This window comes from Phasianus colchicus, chromosome 8, assembly GCF_987193195.1.
Source record: "Phasianus colchicus chromosome 8, bPhaCol1.hap1.1, whole genome shotgun sequence".
Classification (NCBI taxonomy): Eukaryota; Metazoa; Chordata; class Aves; order Galliformes; family Phasianidae; genus Phasianus; species Phasianus colchicus.
The window spans coordinates 28,417,580-28,432,987 of record NC_143443.1 but is presented as its reverse complement, the minus strand read 5'-3'; the positions used below and the strand labels follow the sequence as shown (position 1 = coordinate 28,432,987).

At 41.4% G+C, this 15,408-nt stretch overlaps 1 protein-coding gene across 2 annotated transcripts in view; it reads left to right on the top strand.

Annotated features, from left to right (window-relative positions):
• Positions 1-15,408, top strand: part of ABLIM1 (actin binding LIM protein 1) — a 175,255-nt gene that overhangs the window by 58,906 nt on the left and 100,941 nt on the right. Inside the window, exon 1 of one of the 2 annotated variants that reach the window (XM_090145539.1) lies at positions 10,209-11,205. The exons of the other annotated variant lie outside the window; for it this stretch is intronic. Coding sequence (XP_090001665.1) covers positions 11,190-11,205 — 16 coding nt within the window. The 5' untranslated portion in view covers positions 10,209-11,189. Of the gene's footprint in view, positions 1-10,208; positions 11,206-15,408 lie in introns of those variants that run through there. 2 annotated transcript variants of the gene reach the window in all.

The following is a 15,408-nucleotide window of genomic DNA, read 5'->3' as shown; positions in this document are numbered from 1 at the left end:
AATTGATTTTTTTTTTTTTTTTTAGAAGTAGAATCTGAGTAGTGAAAAAAAAAATGGATACAGGCTCATCTCTGTGTGATCATCTAGGGAAGAAGGAGGCATTAATCTGCTGAAGTACTCAAGCTAGAAATACACCTTTTGAAAGCACAGCAGCATTTGGTGGTGTGTTCCAGACCTTTCCTAAGGGTTTTATGAAACTCTGTTCCCTTTTGTTTTAAACCTATTGCCAAGCAGTTTCAATCAAAGCTGCCTAATTTCTGAATTGGAAGAGGTTAAAGGTCTTTCCCTGTTCGTCTTATTGCTTGTAAATTTAAAAATATAAATATGACGTAAGTATATAAATATGTTGTATATCTGTGAACCTGAAAAAGCAAGTATCATTTAGCCGTGCCACCCTCCAATGTTTTCCACTGGCATTCTGGAGAAAACTTCTACAGACACTTGAGGAGTTTTTGTAAAGTTTTCTGAATTTAAAATAGAAAATTGAATGAGCAGTGACTGTGTATATGGTCAGCCCACTTGGGACTTTGAAGAGATGCTCTGTGTTTGTAGCCATCTTTTCCTGCAATTTTCTTCTAATTTGTATGGGACCTAAATCTCTAGAAATACACAGTTGTGCAATTCTTCATTAATCTATGGGCTTTCAGAAAGATAGTGAGGCAGGTTCTGTTAGCATTTTTCTGTCATCCTACAGTTTGAGTGCCACCATTCAACAGGATGCATGTTATGGTTCTGCTTTCCAATGGCGTGGAATAGCTGAGAAGTTGCAGGGTATCTGGTGCCTCAGCTTTGCTTAAGTTGCAGTGTAAGCAGAGTCAGTCAGCTGCTTAAGACAGAAGTAGAGAAATGCTTACTGAAAAGGTCCTGGATGTAAAAGCTGTATTGTGACTTTAAGATAGAAAATGCCTGAAGCCATTTCTTAGGCCATGTGACTGCTTGAGGATTAGGGTGCTTCAAGTACCAGAAGATTTAGCAGTTTATATATGTTCCTGAAAGACAGCTTGCTGTCTGTATTTGGCCTTACAAACGGAGATTAGAAGTCACCCCATCCAAGTCATTTGGAGACTCAACCAGTATTTTGCTTGCTCCTAGTAAGTAGAATTATAACCACCAGGAAAGGCCCATTTCTTAGGGTTTTGGAAGGTCAGGAATCTTCTCACGAGTGCAGAACTATTTAGTATTCAGGAATTGAGTCTTTGGAGTCTCGGGGATTTAACCTATGATATGCTTATGCTTATCGCTCAGCATGACACTCTGTTGGTTTCTTAAGGGGAAGGCTGGAGCATCACATAAGTTAAACAGTGGTATGATGTAGATAGTTAGGAGTAGTTTAAGACTGAAGAAAAGAGTCGAAAGAGATTTCAAATCACTGTAAGGTAAATGCAGAATGGGAGTCCTGGGTTTCATTTGGCCAGTGAAATTTGCTGAGCAGTGTTTGCTCTGATTCCAGGAGAGATGGAGAGGGGCTGCGAACTGCCAGCATGGTTGTTTCTTGCAGCCAGACCTGTGCTAGCCCAGAAGACCTACCTAAGCATGTGGCTGGGAGTCTCTGGAAGCAGAACTGCCATACAAAGAAGGCTGTGGAAAAACGTCTGCTATTCGAGACAAGCAAAGTTGAAAGCTGGTTGCAAAATAACTGGGGAATTTCAAAGAAAAGTTGACTTCGAGCTCTATGATGTTACTTCTTGTCTGAGATGCTGTCTTCTGTCATTGTACTTGATTCCATGTACAGTCTTTTGTCTTCCAGCCTGAATTCTGTTTGATTCAGCAGTGGCATACACCTGAGGGAAAGGAGATATGTGCCATATTATCTAACCGACCTCCTGCATGAGTTTAGTAACTGTTTATATAACAGTCTTAATTTATAGCAGTGCTTGTGAGAGTGGCTGCTTGGATTGAGAGTGGCTGTTGGATTGGTTGGGTATAAAGGAAGACAGAAGGAAGTTGAGAGAATGAGGAGGTGGGGGAGTTCAGAGGACGTGAAAGCAGAAAAGTGGTGAGCCAGGGTTCAGATTGGACCATTGCAGGAACATTTATAATGCACAGAGACCCTGTGAAAAATGAGGGCTCGTGGAAAGGGTCTGTGTGTAATGTGTGTATCTTTGCGGGGACAGGAATCCACATGGTTAAGTGAGGAATCACAAAGAGTGTTCTTGGTGTTCTTGAGAGGATTTGGCTGTACAAACACAATATAGAAGGTCTAATTATAAAATACTAGCTGCAGCATATTCATTTGAATGAATCCACTCTAAGATCCAACATGTCATCTTGCTTGCATCAGTAGGATTTTCTTGGGGTGTTATAGTAAGAAAATGATACAACACCAATACAACACCAATACAACACCAGTGCTGTCAGTCCCCAGGGAAACGGGTGTTGTTTTGTGCCACGTGGCCATTTTCCATGCTTAGTACCAAGATCTCCCCCGAAACCTCTTTGTTACCAGTCCCTGTTTTTATCTGGAGGGAAAGAAGCAAGATGCAAAGTGAAAAATGAATTAATATTTTAATCTTTGTCCTGCCTGCTAGCGGTGTTCCTAGGAGCTCCCTGCAGCATATGTATTTGATATGACCTGTGGCCACAGGGTTTTAATGGTGCTGTATGAGTCTGTAAAGTGTCCAGAGCTAGGCAATGTTGAGTGTGGCAGGTGGTGATGTGAGAGAGAAAAGTCCACGTTCTGTTGGCATCACAGTAGCTGGCACTCTTTCTTTAGATGCTGGCACATGCTGTGCAGGCTTCTTGTGTGCTTCAGATAAGGTGGCTCTGCTTCTTGATAGCTATTCAGATAGATTGCTTCAAGTGAGTGATCTCTCCTGGCCTCGATCCCTCTAATATTGTCCTTATAAAGTTGACTTATGTGATGGAATATGGAGTATGCCTTAAAAGTCTGTGGTAATCCAGGGCTATGAGCATTATGCCATCCTCCTGCAGGACAATATCTGAATGCAGATGGTCCTGATAAGTCAGTGATGTGATTTGAAATTGTGCAGCTGAACTTCAACGAATACAAATCTGGAATGTTGGACTTGCACAGATAAGAGATGGAAAATAACTAACAGTATTCCAGAAAAGCGTTTGGAGAATAATGATATTTTTCACAATAAAAATAGAAATCAATTTTACGAAACTGCTGCAAAAAATCTATCCTTACTCTGGGATGCATTAGCAGGATGTGCGTACAGCAGGGAAGGTGGTTCTTTGTTACTGAAGAGACCTCTGCTGGGTACTGCCTGAGGTTTTGGATATCACATTTCAGGAAAGATGCTGATAAACATGAAGAAAACTAGTAGAAGGCAGTGAGAATAGCAAGTTTAGGTGAGAAGACTTTTAAGGAAATATTAATAGAATTAGATTGACTTAATCCAGAAGAGTGAAGATAAGTGAGGGATTTACTCAACCATCAGGTGTGTAAGAGGTTGTCAAATAGAGATGTTCTGCGTTGTGCTGGGAAGTACAGAATGAGATTAGCTGTGTTTGCAGTAGGGAAGATCCAGTTTGCATAACTGTAACTTGACTTTCTGCAGATGCAGAGAAGTGGAGGAACAATTTGCTAGAGCATATTTTGAAAACTTTCTGGAGGTTTCTATGAATGTCATGAAGAATATTGGTGCTGACCCAGCACATGGCTATGTGATCTTCTGTTTCTGTGATCACAGATTGTCAGCTAAGAGCCTAATGGAGTGCACTGATAGTTCTCTGGTTGCATTATGTTTTAATTGTTGTTTTTGAGAAGCATGTGATCCCAGTGTCTTGATCCAAATTCAGGTTTGCAGGAGGCCATGTTTCTCCCTCCTTGAAATCTCATTGTTCTGGAGACAACTTTGTGGTGTTATAGTAGAGATTAATAGGCATTGTGCTGTGTGTTTCATGGCCTGAGCATGTAACTGATGTCAGGCTGTCACCCTGGGAGCAGCCTCTGTCTCTCAGGTGCTTTTCAATACCTCTGGAGATTGGTTGCAAACCCACTGTGCTACCTGTGCTTAGCTGGAGTTCACCATGAAGGGTCCTGTGTGGCTGGAAGGCTCAGCCAAGCACAGCTAAGCTGCTGTCCCCTGGGCTCCTGCACTTGCAGAGCCTCTCTAACAATTGTTGGCACCAAGTGGGAAACCCAGTTTTCCTCCTGGCTGCACAGAGCCTTGTGTTACATGGCGAGGGCTTGTGCATGAGCAGTGCTTGCAGGTGAAAGTGCTCTCTCTCTTGCTTGTATTAGGGAAGCTGCTTGCTTCTCTGCCCTCCACTGCAGGGACAGTGCTGTTGTGCTTTGGGTCCTGCAATGACTGCAGGTGTTGAAGAGGTAATTGCTTAGTTCAGCATTAGCAGGACAAAGTTGCTTTTCTCTGCTCACCATTAAACACAAGCAGATGTTCTCACTTGTGTTGCTCCAGGATTCACAGTGAGTGGCACAGCAGGAAAGGTTCATGTGATTTTGTTGTTTCAGTATTTATTGTGCTAGGGATAAATTTGCTTCTCCAAATAGCTGAGTGCTGCTTTAGTGCTGGAGTAAGAACAGCAGCTTCAACTATCAATGTTAGGACCTAAAAATCTTTGGTTCTGTAATTGTGCAAGGACAAAAAAAAAAAAAAAAAGAAGAAGGAAGAGTTAATTAGAACCAAGTCTTAGTCCCCTGCTGGTTTGCAGCATCTCTATTCCTGTTTAATCACTGCCATTTTTAATTTAGGTATTCAAACATTTAATGTCGTCTTAACTGCTGGCTTCCTGTTTCTGTTTGCTGTGGGCCAAATCATTGCCAGTGCTGAAGATCAGTCCGAGCTAATATGCTTAGTAGTACATCAGTGGTTTAGCATTAATCTTCATTAACGTAGCATGGGTTAGGTTAGAGCAACTGACTTCACCTCTGCAGGACTGGTTGCTCCCTTTCTGCCTGAATTATTAGTTACATTTTATCCAAAAAACATGGAATTGCAATCCCTACTAGATGCTAGCAAGAAAAGTTAGCTGAATTAGCTTTGAGTAGAAAAAAATAATGAAAATGTGGGGGTTTTTGCTTCCTATATGGCTATAGCCAAAGGTAAAAGCACCGTAAAGATTACTGAGGGGAATTTTAGCCAAGTTCTCACTTGCTTTGTAACTCTGTTATGCTGCTGGGTGCAGGCAGCTGTGGTTGGAAGGAAGGTGTTGTGGCCCTATGACCCCACTGCTGTTTACGGGATTCCTCCTCTCTTTCTCCTATCAGTGCAGCTGTATAATCTTGGTGTTTTCACCACAGAGCTGAGAGTGAAGCGCAGGCAGCTCCTGGGTGGGGTGGCAGCAGGCCGGCGCAGTGTGGGACCGGCCCTGTGCTGCTGGTGGGCGCTCAGCTCAGCCCCTCACCTGTGGGGCAGGCAGATCTGAGCTGCAAACTGCCTTCAAGCGAAAGATCTTGTCTTTCTGCCAGTGGGGAAGGCAGGGGTGATGTTGGGATGGGGAAGAGAGGAAATACAACTGCTGTTGTTTCTCGCCTGAGAGCTGTGCTTTGGGCTTGTGCTCTGCTGTAAATGCAGGGATGGTGTATATTTAGTGTCCATATCGTAATTTGCCTCATCTTCAGGGACTGTGGGCTTCACTCATCTGCTTTGTTGGGTGTTACATTGTTGAGGCATACACCAAAGGGTAGCTCTCAGTGAGAGTTCTGTCACATCTCTCCAGACTGCAAAACACACAGCTTGCTGCTTCGCTCTGCAAATAAGGTGATAGGCAGCAAGCTGCTTTGATCTGTTCTTTCACAGGGCTCTCATGGAGAAGTTCTTCAGGCTGGAGAATCCTTGTTGCAGTCCTGCTGATTGCACTGAGCACCAAACTGCCCTGACAGGCTGCAGAGGTTATGCTGTGAAGTTAATCCAATTCTGAAGTGGATTATCAATATCAAATCTCCTTAACCTTAGGCACGTACAGTAAAGCATGACACTTCTATATATTCTTTCCTGTCAGGAATTCCTGTCTTCGTGCAGCGATAAGCAGTAATTGTCAGATGGTTACTGATAGTATGTGCATATTTCTGTCTGTAGCAGTACTGGTTGTGATTGTGAATTCATTATTCTAATTCATTTTATAGCAGGAGAATAGTGATGATTTTGTATGGTAAGTTTTGAATAAACGTACCTAAGTGTAAAGCACTGTCAGTAGGCATTGTTACTGTGCTGTATCTCAGTTCAAACGTCTGCATAGAGCAAAAGTTCACATGGGTGCTTCTGAAGTATGATCTCCTTTCTAAGGATTAACAGTAACGTAAGCAGTGTGGAAGTCAGTTGTTATATCAATAATACAAATGTGTGTTCAGAGGTAAATATTTGTACGTGCCTACTGTGAGAAAAGTATCCAGCAGTGAGCTTTGTATGTTTTTGGAGCCACTGCAGAGAGGTACAACGTAGCCAGTTTTCCTCGTCTGTTTCTAAAGAGATGATCTGGAGATTCCAGGTGCTGTTTACATAAGCTTGTGCGTTAGAGGCTTCTTAATGTTTACAGCAAAGATGAGTGACTGTTTCCTTATTTTGTCTTGCAGTAAATAAAACATCACCAGTTTTCTGTTTATCTATATTTTTTGCTATTCTGTTTAGCATAATAGCAGCCTACTTAGAAGGTCTTGCTTGCAAGAAGCTCAGAAAATCAAATTTTGTTTTAAGAAATCCGAAATACTTACTAGATCAAAACCTGTGAAGCACCTAATTCCTGAGGAATCTAGTTTTTAAGAATGTTAAATGTTTGCACTTAAAAAGAAATAAGCTGTCACATCACCTCAGATCAGAATGAAATACGCTGCTTTGCTAGGTCAGGTGAAGCATTTGGCAACTTTTCATTTATTTTCATTACTGTAAAAGAATGATGGCACATGATTGTAAATACCAGTATTACAGAGTGCTTTCAGTTCAAAATAGTGTGATGTTGATGGCAAAGAGAAGAACAGTGGAAAATTTCCGGATAGGACCCAACCCATTGGACTTCAATTGCCTTAGGGTCAGCCTTATTGTCACTAGGCTCCAAGCAGGGCAACAGGGAGAGGAGGTAGGGTTGAACCTGGAGAGGCAAAAGAGCAATGCATGTAAGAGCAGTCATACCAAACTCCTGGGAATGAACACCCAGCTATTCAGATGTATGTATGGGAACAGCTTTTTTAAGTACAAGCTGAGTTCTGCTCAGCTCTGTGTCTGAAAAGCTCCACTGAAATCATCAGCTGTGCCTGAATCAGTTGTCTGCTTTCTTTTGTGCTGGAGTCCTTCACAAGCATCGCTGCTTGTGCTGCTTTAAAGGTTGGAAAATGTGTCAGTTGTCCAAGTGGCTGAGGAAGACACATCAAAAGAACAGTCTACTGGACTGGGCTATGTCCAAGGGGAACAGAAGTCAGGAAATACTTTGTATAGCATTCAGATGTTGAAACTGAAAACTGTTCTTCCACATCAGGACACTGGGACCTCTGCAGAATTGCAAGAGATCTCATGTTGACAACTTCATTTTTCCTCTGAGCAGGCAAAGTCAGAATAACAACTAAAGTAATTGTTTTTGCAAGAACTCCATCACTGACACTTTGGAGAAGTGGTGACTTAAACTGACTGACGCTATACAGCAGAGAAACTGCAAGCCTGTGGCAGGCTTTGCTGTCAGGGCTGTGCCAGGCTGTTTGCTGGAAGGAAAAAGACATTAATTAGAGGATATATTTCTGGATGTTATTTAATAGTACAACTTCTCCCTCTGTGATTTCTAGCAGGCAGTTTCCATCACTGCAGGATCAAAGGAAGATAGCAGTTTTTAAGGAGTTACATAAGAACGGTGTTTTGATACTCACAAGCCATGGCCTCATCTATGAAGAATGATTGCAAGATAAAAAATACAAAAGGCAACTTTTAAATAACAAATCTGAAGTCATGACTAAACTGCTTAGTATCTTAACGTGTGCTTTTTCAACATTATCACTGTACAAGAAAAAGCAAAACACGCTGCTTAACTCTTTCTCTTTGTGATCTCAATATGACCCCCATGTCCTTTGGTGAATGTGCAGGCTACTTTTCATCATGAAGTAGCAGTAATGTAATTATGCTGTGTAGCTATCCTGTACTCATTGTGAATATCTCATCCTGGTTGTGTTCCAGGGAAACTCTACTGAAGTTATAGAGTGCAAAAAGTATTGTAAAGAAAAAAAGGCTGCTTTTGTTTTTTCAAAATATTGTACTTCTAAATAGCAGTAAGCACCAGGGTTGTGCTTCAGGAGTTGCTGTCTGTTTGTCTTTCCTCTCTGGTTTAGCATTTATGAGTAGGTCTTGAATTGCGCAGCAAGGTAAATTTCTGTGTCAGATGTAGAACAATGAGATTAAAAGAAAAAATCATCCCAGTTTAAAAAGATGTTATTTAGAATACCAACATCTGATCTCTGTATCTTCTTACACTGGAGTCAGTGGCATTTGATTCCTAAACTGCCCAGCCTAACATGCTGCAGTTTGTACTTTGAGATTTATTTCTGTGTAGGCGCTGCAGTGAAACACTGCAACTTTCCGTGGCTGAATGACACGATGAAAGCTTCTATTCAGCAATGGGAAGATGAGATACAGCAGTGCTAATCTCTAACACATGTGAAAAATGGAACTAATGAACTCAGAGGACAGAAAGTCCAGATACCAGCAGTCATATTCTTTGTCTGCAGCTGCCGGAACAACAGCAATAAAAAAAAAAAAGAATGGTAATCATCACAGCCCTTTGGAGGGTGTCAGAAGATCTCAGGAAAGAGTTAACAACATCCATGGATGTAGAGCCTAGTCTGTGCTCTGCACATCAGCTCAAATATTTATGAATGAAGGTCAGATGTGGCCTTTCCAACCTGCAGTCCCCTGACTGTTTACAAAATACCTCTTGAAGAAGAACACAGCCAGGCTGAGTTACAACCTGACTGTGTGTGTGTGTGTCAGAAATGTGACACAATGATTTCCACCCAGCCGTGGTGGGGCTGAGCCCGGCCCTATGCTGGGGCTCTCTGCTATTAATAGCAGCACTCTGAGTCACAGAAACAGCAATGTCAGACTGCTGGGCTGCGCCTTGCTTACACGTTAGGCTGCTAACAATAGAAAGCCAGCTGAGGTTTGCTAGGGGATAACTGCTTTATTCCATACATGAATCTCTGTCAGTCTCTCTAATTTATGTATTTACTTATGAAAGAATATCGTTGATTAAGATGGATCTTTTGGGTGAAGCAGACTCATTCATTTCTTTCTGTTGTTCTTGTGGCATTTATACAGAACACTTAGGATTTATTTACTGAAAATATTTTTAATGCTGGATGTATGCTCTGTTTTTCCAGTGTGTGTCAGCCATCTGGTTCTCTGGCTGGCTGATGCCTACAGCCAGTTTCTCTATATCAATTTATCTTTCCCTATGTATAGCGGCATTGAGAAGGAATTCTCTCATGGAGGTGTGAGTTTCAGGTCAGAATAGAGGTTTCTCAAGAAATAGAGGTTCCTCTGACTCGGAGCTGTATGTAGGATTTGCTTTAGGGTGCTGTGTAATTTGTTCCTCCTCCATGTAACCTGGACTAGATAATGCCCTGAGTTGTGGTCAAGTTGAAGCTGTAACCCAATGAATCTGCCCATCACCTAGCCCAGAATAGCTTTGTATTCAACCCAACTCTCTTCTGCTGAGGTCACCTTTGTCCTTGGCAGGTCAGTTCATTTTCCTTTGTCATTTTCTCCACCTCTAAAACAGGTATTAAAATGTACTGCCCAAGGGAAGGCATGCTGGGTAGGTTTATGTTGGCAAAGTCCCTGGTGTCCAACTACAGTGAGGAATAAAGTTATTTATAAACAAGGAAAAAGCAGTGTATAAATACAATAGTATTGCTACTTGATACAGGCAGGATAAATGTAGTAAAAATAAAACATGTTAAGTGCTTTTAATGAGCATTCAGGATTCTGAGTAATCGTATTTCAAAGCTTTTCTCCGTACCTGGGAATAAAAATGGGCTTGCAAAAATAGAGCTCTAATTCTCACCTAACTCTGAGCAGTTACCTTTTAATAAAGAACAGAAATATTCCCTACTGTGCTATAAGACAGTGAGACTTGCTGATATTGTAAAGAATTTGTTTGTATGATTTTTAACCTCAGTTTATTATTGGCCAGTCCTTCTCTAGTAGTATTTAGTGCTTGAAAAACCAGGGCTTGTAAGGTTGGTTTGATGTCCAGAGTCAACAGTGGTGAGATGCTGGGGGTGAGCTTCACCCCACCAGTGGTTCAGTATGCTGCTCTTTCTTCTCAATTCCATGAGTGCTTACAGCTGTCATCCCAAAAGGAGTCACAGAAGAGGATTGTGGTTTCCAGGTGTTTGGTGACTCAGAGAACACAGTACTTGACTCACACCAGCTTGGCTATGGTACTAAACCCAGCTGCACACTGATCTTGCAGCTCCGATATTCATTTTCTTTTAATTCTTATTTCATGTAGTAAGTAGAGTCAGCACTCCCAATCTGTGGATATTAATGTGTTACTGTGTTCTGTACCATGGTGAGGGGACATCGGGAGATTATTTATGACCGTGCTTTGTGGTCTCATAATTGCTGTTTGGTAACAGTTTTAAATTAAAACCAGGAGTGGATAGAGTTCTCACCACAGAAAATCCACTGTGCTGCAGCCTGCCTCAGCATTTGCCTGTGTTCATCTTGTGTTTCCCTTTCTCCTCCTGGCTCAGCTTGAGTAAATAAAATCAAAAAGCCCTCGCAGAACGCACTTCAGTTCTGCATGTGTTCGAACAGCTCCCCTCTTTTCTCCCACATCTTCTCACTGTCAGCCTTTTGGCAGTCGCTCGGGAGCAGATTATTGCCAGCTCAGTCCTGCGAGGGTAGAGGAATGCAAGGTGGTGTCAGCGCCGGGAGCCGCAGCCATGGAATCCAGCATTTGTTACGCAGCAGCAGCTGAAGCGAGCTGTCTCGGCACAAGGGGCAGAGTCCATATGCAGGGTAGGAGCTGCAGGAAAAGACCACCGTGGGAGAAGATAAGAGGCACACAAAGAAGAGACGGGGCGAGCGACAGGACTGCATCCAATCTTGTAGGAAATCTGAGGAAGATAATTATCTGGAATAAGCTCCCGCTTTCTTTTTTTCTGTTCCTTTTTTTTTATTTTTAAATCCACCTCAACCAAACGCTGCTGGAGAAGAGGTTGTGTTTAAATTACTTCAGCTAATTCTTGCTGCTTCCACGACGAAGAAAATTTGTTTGCCATGGTGAAAGAAAAAGGTAATTCTGTTTATTGACACTAATGTGCCAGCCACAATTACCTGAGGTTTAAACTTTCGCATTTAAAATGAAGCATGTCTTCACCGACAGCTTTCCTTCCCATAATGTGATGTGCCAAAACTGCAGTGAGTTGCTTTGATTGTCTTTGTACCTGTTTTCAAAAGGGTGGAATCCAGAACGCACCTGAATTAAGGTGTTTGCACAGCTGGGTTCCTTCTAACTGCGTATGTATCTTTATTTTCTGTGTGATATTCCTTAAGTCTGCTGTTGATGGTTTGTTACCTGTGTTAGTCACAGCTCAAGGAGCTGAACTGCCAAAGCAGTTTGCTTAATTTTTAAGATAAACACATTCAGCAAGCCTGGACACAGCATGGTCGTGTCTAACCTTTTTAATGAAAAGGTGAGTTATATGGGAATTTTGTATCGTGATGGAATTTTGCAGCAGTAAATTCCATGTGTTTTGATTCTGCCTGTAAGTAACACATTAAGCCTGCTACAGAAGCTGCCTGAAGAATTTAATGTCATTGTGCAATATTTCCTCACAGTCAGAGCAGTCTGTACCGTTTATTGCATCGTGAAGATGTGAAATAGATCCAGAATTATATTTAAGTGGTGGGCTGGATGTGTTTTGGGAGCATTGCATTATCACAGATTCACACTTACCCTCTGTTTTATGAAGAGTAGGAACTGTGTTTACTTTTCTGAGGGTTCTGTGAAAGATCACACGTGATGAATTCAAACTGAGTGAGAAACAAAAAGTAGTTGCGTTGGATGAGAGTGAGTAGTTGTTCAACTCTGAACACGTCCATTATAATTTCATGCTGTAAATGAAGTAAATTGAGGGAATTCAGCCTCACTGGGTTTACATTGGAGTGAGTAGGACAAAATCTGCCATATTGTATCAGATAAATGGAGAGTTGTAGTCATAAACATTTTTCAGGCTCCCAATGGCTTTTGTGATGAGAAGTGTCAGTAGTATTTGGCTACTTAGCAGACCTGAGATCCATTCCTGAAGGTTTACAGGATCATTTTTACAGTGTCACAGTGGTGAGCTGCTGACCTGCTTCCAGTGTCTGTAAGCCATACCAGGGATGGTTTAAGAAGCAGTTTCATTCCAAATACTTGAAGCTGTAACTTTCAAAGATTTGGTGTCATTGAGATGAGTTACACTTCTCATCTTTACAGGGAAGTGTATTACCATTCAGCTTATAATAATTATTGATTGTCTTCTAAGACACGTTTTGGAATTAGGCTGCTGATGTTCTTGAATTACTCAGTAGATGTATGTGTAGCAGTTTCAGCAGTCGGTACATTTCTGCTCCCTATCCAGCTCGTGCAGTTGGTTCAACTCCTCCTGGAATTAATCTGTAAATAGTATTCACAGGTGAAAGTTGTCATATAGCTGTAAGGAAATTAAAACAAACCTGTAATTGTCATTTAAAGAAAAAAGGAAACAAAATACTAACTTAGTGGAAAAAGTTGACAACAGACAGCAAAGTCTTGTGTTTAAATTGATCTGTTTCCCCCAGCCAATCATTCTCATCATCTTCCCGACCAATTGAACAGCTAGTAATATTGATGGTGGGTATAAAATTTGTCTTCTGTTTGCACAGGTCATAGACTAAAACAGTGAATTGCTTTAATTTTGTGGTACAGTTACTTGTAGTTCATACATCATTACTGCAAAATGAGAGATGTTAATACCGTTTGGTATTTTTTAAGCTGCTACAGATATCATTCTCTGGAGTGATATGCTTGCAAAATGCAGGGCAGTGTGGGTACCATGGCTCTCTTCCAGCCACTGAATAAATTCTTGTTTTTAACAAGCTAAAAATGCATTCAGTCCAGTATCAGTTGGTTGACACGTTAACGAGGCACTGGAGGGGCTGGTTTCAACTAGAAAAATGGAATTCCAATTCACTGAAGTGCAAAGTGGTTAGTAACAGTTTTTAGCGAATTAGCATGCTTCATTATGCTCATATTGTGGAATGATTTCAGTGTCTGCCTGGTCAATTCGCATACCAACAAAAATAATCCTGAGGCCAGGGTGTTTTCTGCTGACACCAAATGGCGCTTCCTAAATGATGGATGTTTGACTGATGCCACATTTTAATGCCTCTGACTGTTATTTACTCCTGTCCAATTATGAGCCCTTATTAATTATCTAGTTATTTAGATAAAATTATTGTCATTGCCTTGCAGCCAAAGACAACTTACTCTTTTTCTATCCTGCAACAGAAGGGAAGTTTACTATGCATATCTGTATCTTGTTGTTAACTGTCTTCTGCTGTTTATTGAATAATCAGCATTCTGAATGCTTCAGCTGATGATTGAATTTTGCATCTGCCAGCCATGTGGCTGGCTGTGTTATCCAGAGCTTCATTTGTACCTCTGTTCCATCACAGTAACTGAGGATTTAGCCCTGATTCTTGATTTCCTGTCCTAGTACTGATTGGCTGGTCTGTGGGTACTGGAATCAGTTCTTTATCTGATGAACTCTTGGATTGGGTCGTAGATGAACCAACATATGGAAGTGGAGTAACATCTATTTGTGCCAAGCTTCTCCATGCTTGGAAGGATCAGAGAGAAAAGAGGAAGGGCTGAAGTCTTTTAGGGTTATGGAAGTAGTGTGGAGGCCTATGATTTCTATTCAGGATGTTCTGTTCCTGTTGAAGGGTAGGTGCCTGCACCTGCTGGGTACCAGGCTGCAATAAGCTAGGTCACATTTGGCAGCTTCTAACAAATGTCTCTGCAGATATACAGTTAGCAGTGGCCTTCTCAGAGAACAGCACAGAAAGCATGGTTCAGCAAAATGTTAACATTTTCTGTAAAATATGGCTTCTGGTCTAATTAAGTCTTGCAGAGAGACTTGTTTCTATCATTTTTTTTCATGTCACTGATAAAGCATGTTATTGATAACCCTTGAGGTTATGACCAAGAGGACTGTTTTTCTGCTTGCAGTAGCTCCAGTCTTGCCCTCTCTTCCACTCACGTATCTCCAAGACCGCAAGTCTCCAAGCAGCTTTTATTCTTCTTGTTTCTCTTGAAATAAACTGGGCTGCTTTCTGTAGGAACTGTACTTGAAAAGCATGCTAAATGCTACCTCTGTTAATTTGAGTGTGTTCTGTCTGGATCACTCTCTCCAGCTCTCTGCAGTCTCAACGTTTATTTCCAGTGTGAATGAAGAAAACATATTACAGTGGAATCTGGGTCCTGGTGCTGTCTCTGTGTTGTGGATGGTAATGAAAAATAGTCTTGATCTGAACTCATGACTTTGGAACTTTTATCCCCAGGTGACCTGGGAAAGTCTCCAAGCTTGTTGCTTTTGGAGCATCTGACAAGATTATGCATTTACACTTTGTCAGGGAGGATTGGGCAGGTTTGTTTTCTTTGGTTTACTTTGTTTTACATTTTCCCCTGCTTGACAGTTTACTTTAGGGGCTAGGTGTTGGGGTTTTGTTATGATTAAGTCAATGCGCTCACTTGGACAAGCCACGGAAAAAGGCATTTTATAAATATGTGTAGTATTCTTGTCATTAAGGTACTAAACTACAGAGCAGTTCTGTTTTAGAGACCTTATAAGGTGACCTTGGGGAAGTAATTTGATCTCTCCCAGTGTTAATCTGTAAAATCAGGATAAGAACATTCCTCTTGTCCATGGTGATTATTTGAATTCGAGGTCTTTGGAGCAGAGTTCCTTTTTCCTTGTGATAGATGTGTAAAGTGGTCTTAGGTTGGGGTTTCAGCTGCTACTGCTTGACACAAAAAAGATCCAATGGTATGTGAAATATTTTGTAAACATTTTATTACTTTTTAACCCAAGCTGTAGAACAATTATGCTTTTATTGACGAATGTATAATATTGCTTGTTCTCCACTTTCTAAATTTACTTTTAATCGTAGGTTTCAAATTGCAGTTCTGGTGTTGAGCGTTGACACTGGGAGAAACAAAAGTAATCAAAGAGCAACCAGTTCAGGCACTGCGTGCTTGCTGAAGTTTTTGTGGGTTTTTTGGTTTGTTTTGGGTTGGTTTTTTTTTTTTTTTTTTTTTTTCTTAATGTAGCACTTAGTTCACACCAGGGCATGAATATTCAAGTCCCAAGAGTGAAGGCAAGTGCAATCCCACCATGCCTGATGGCTTCCCATGTTCCCAGCAGTGAAATTCCGTACATTCCTTGCATCCCAGTTGCTTGTACAAGCAGTG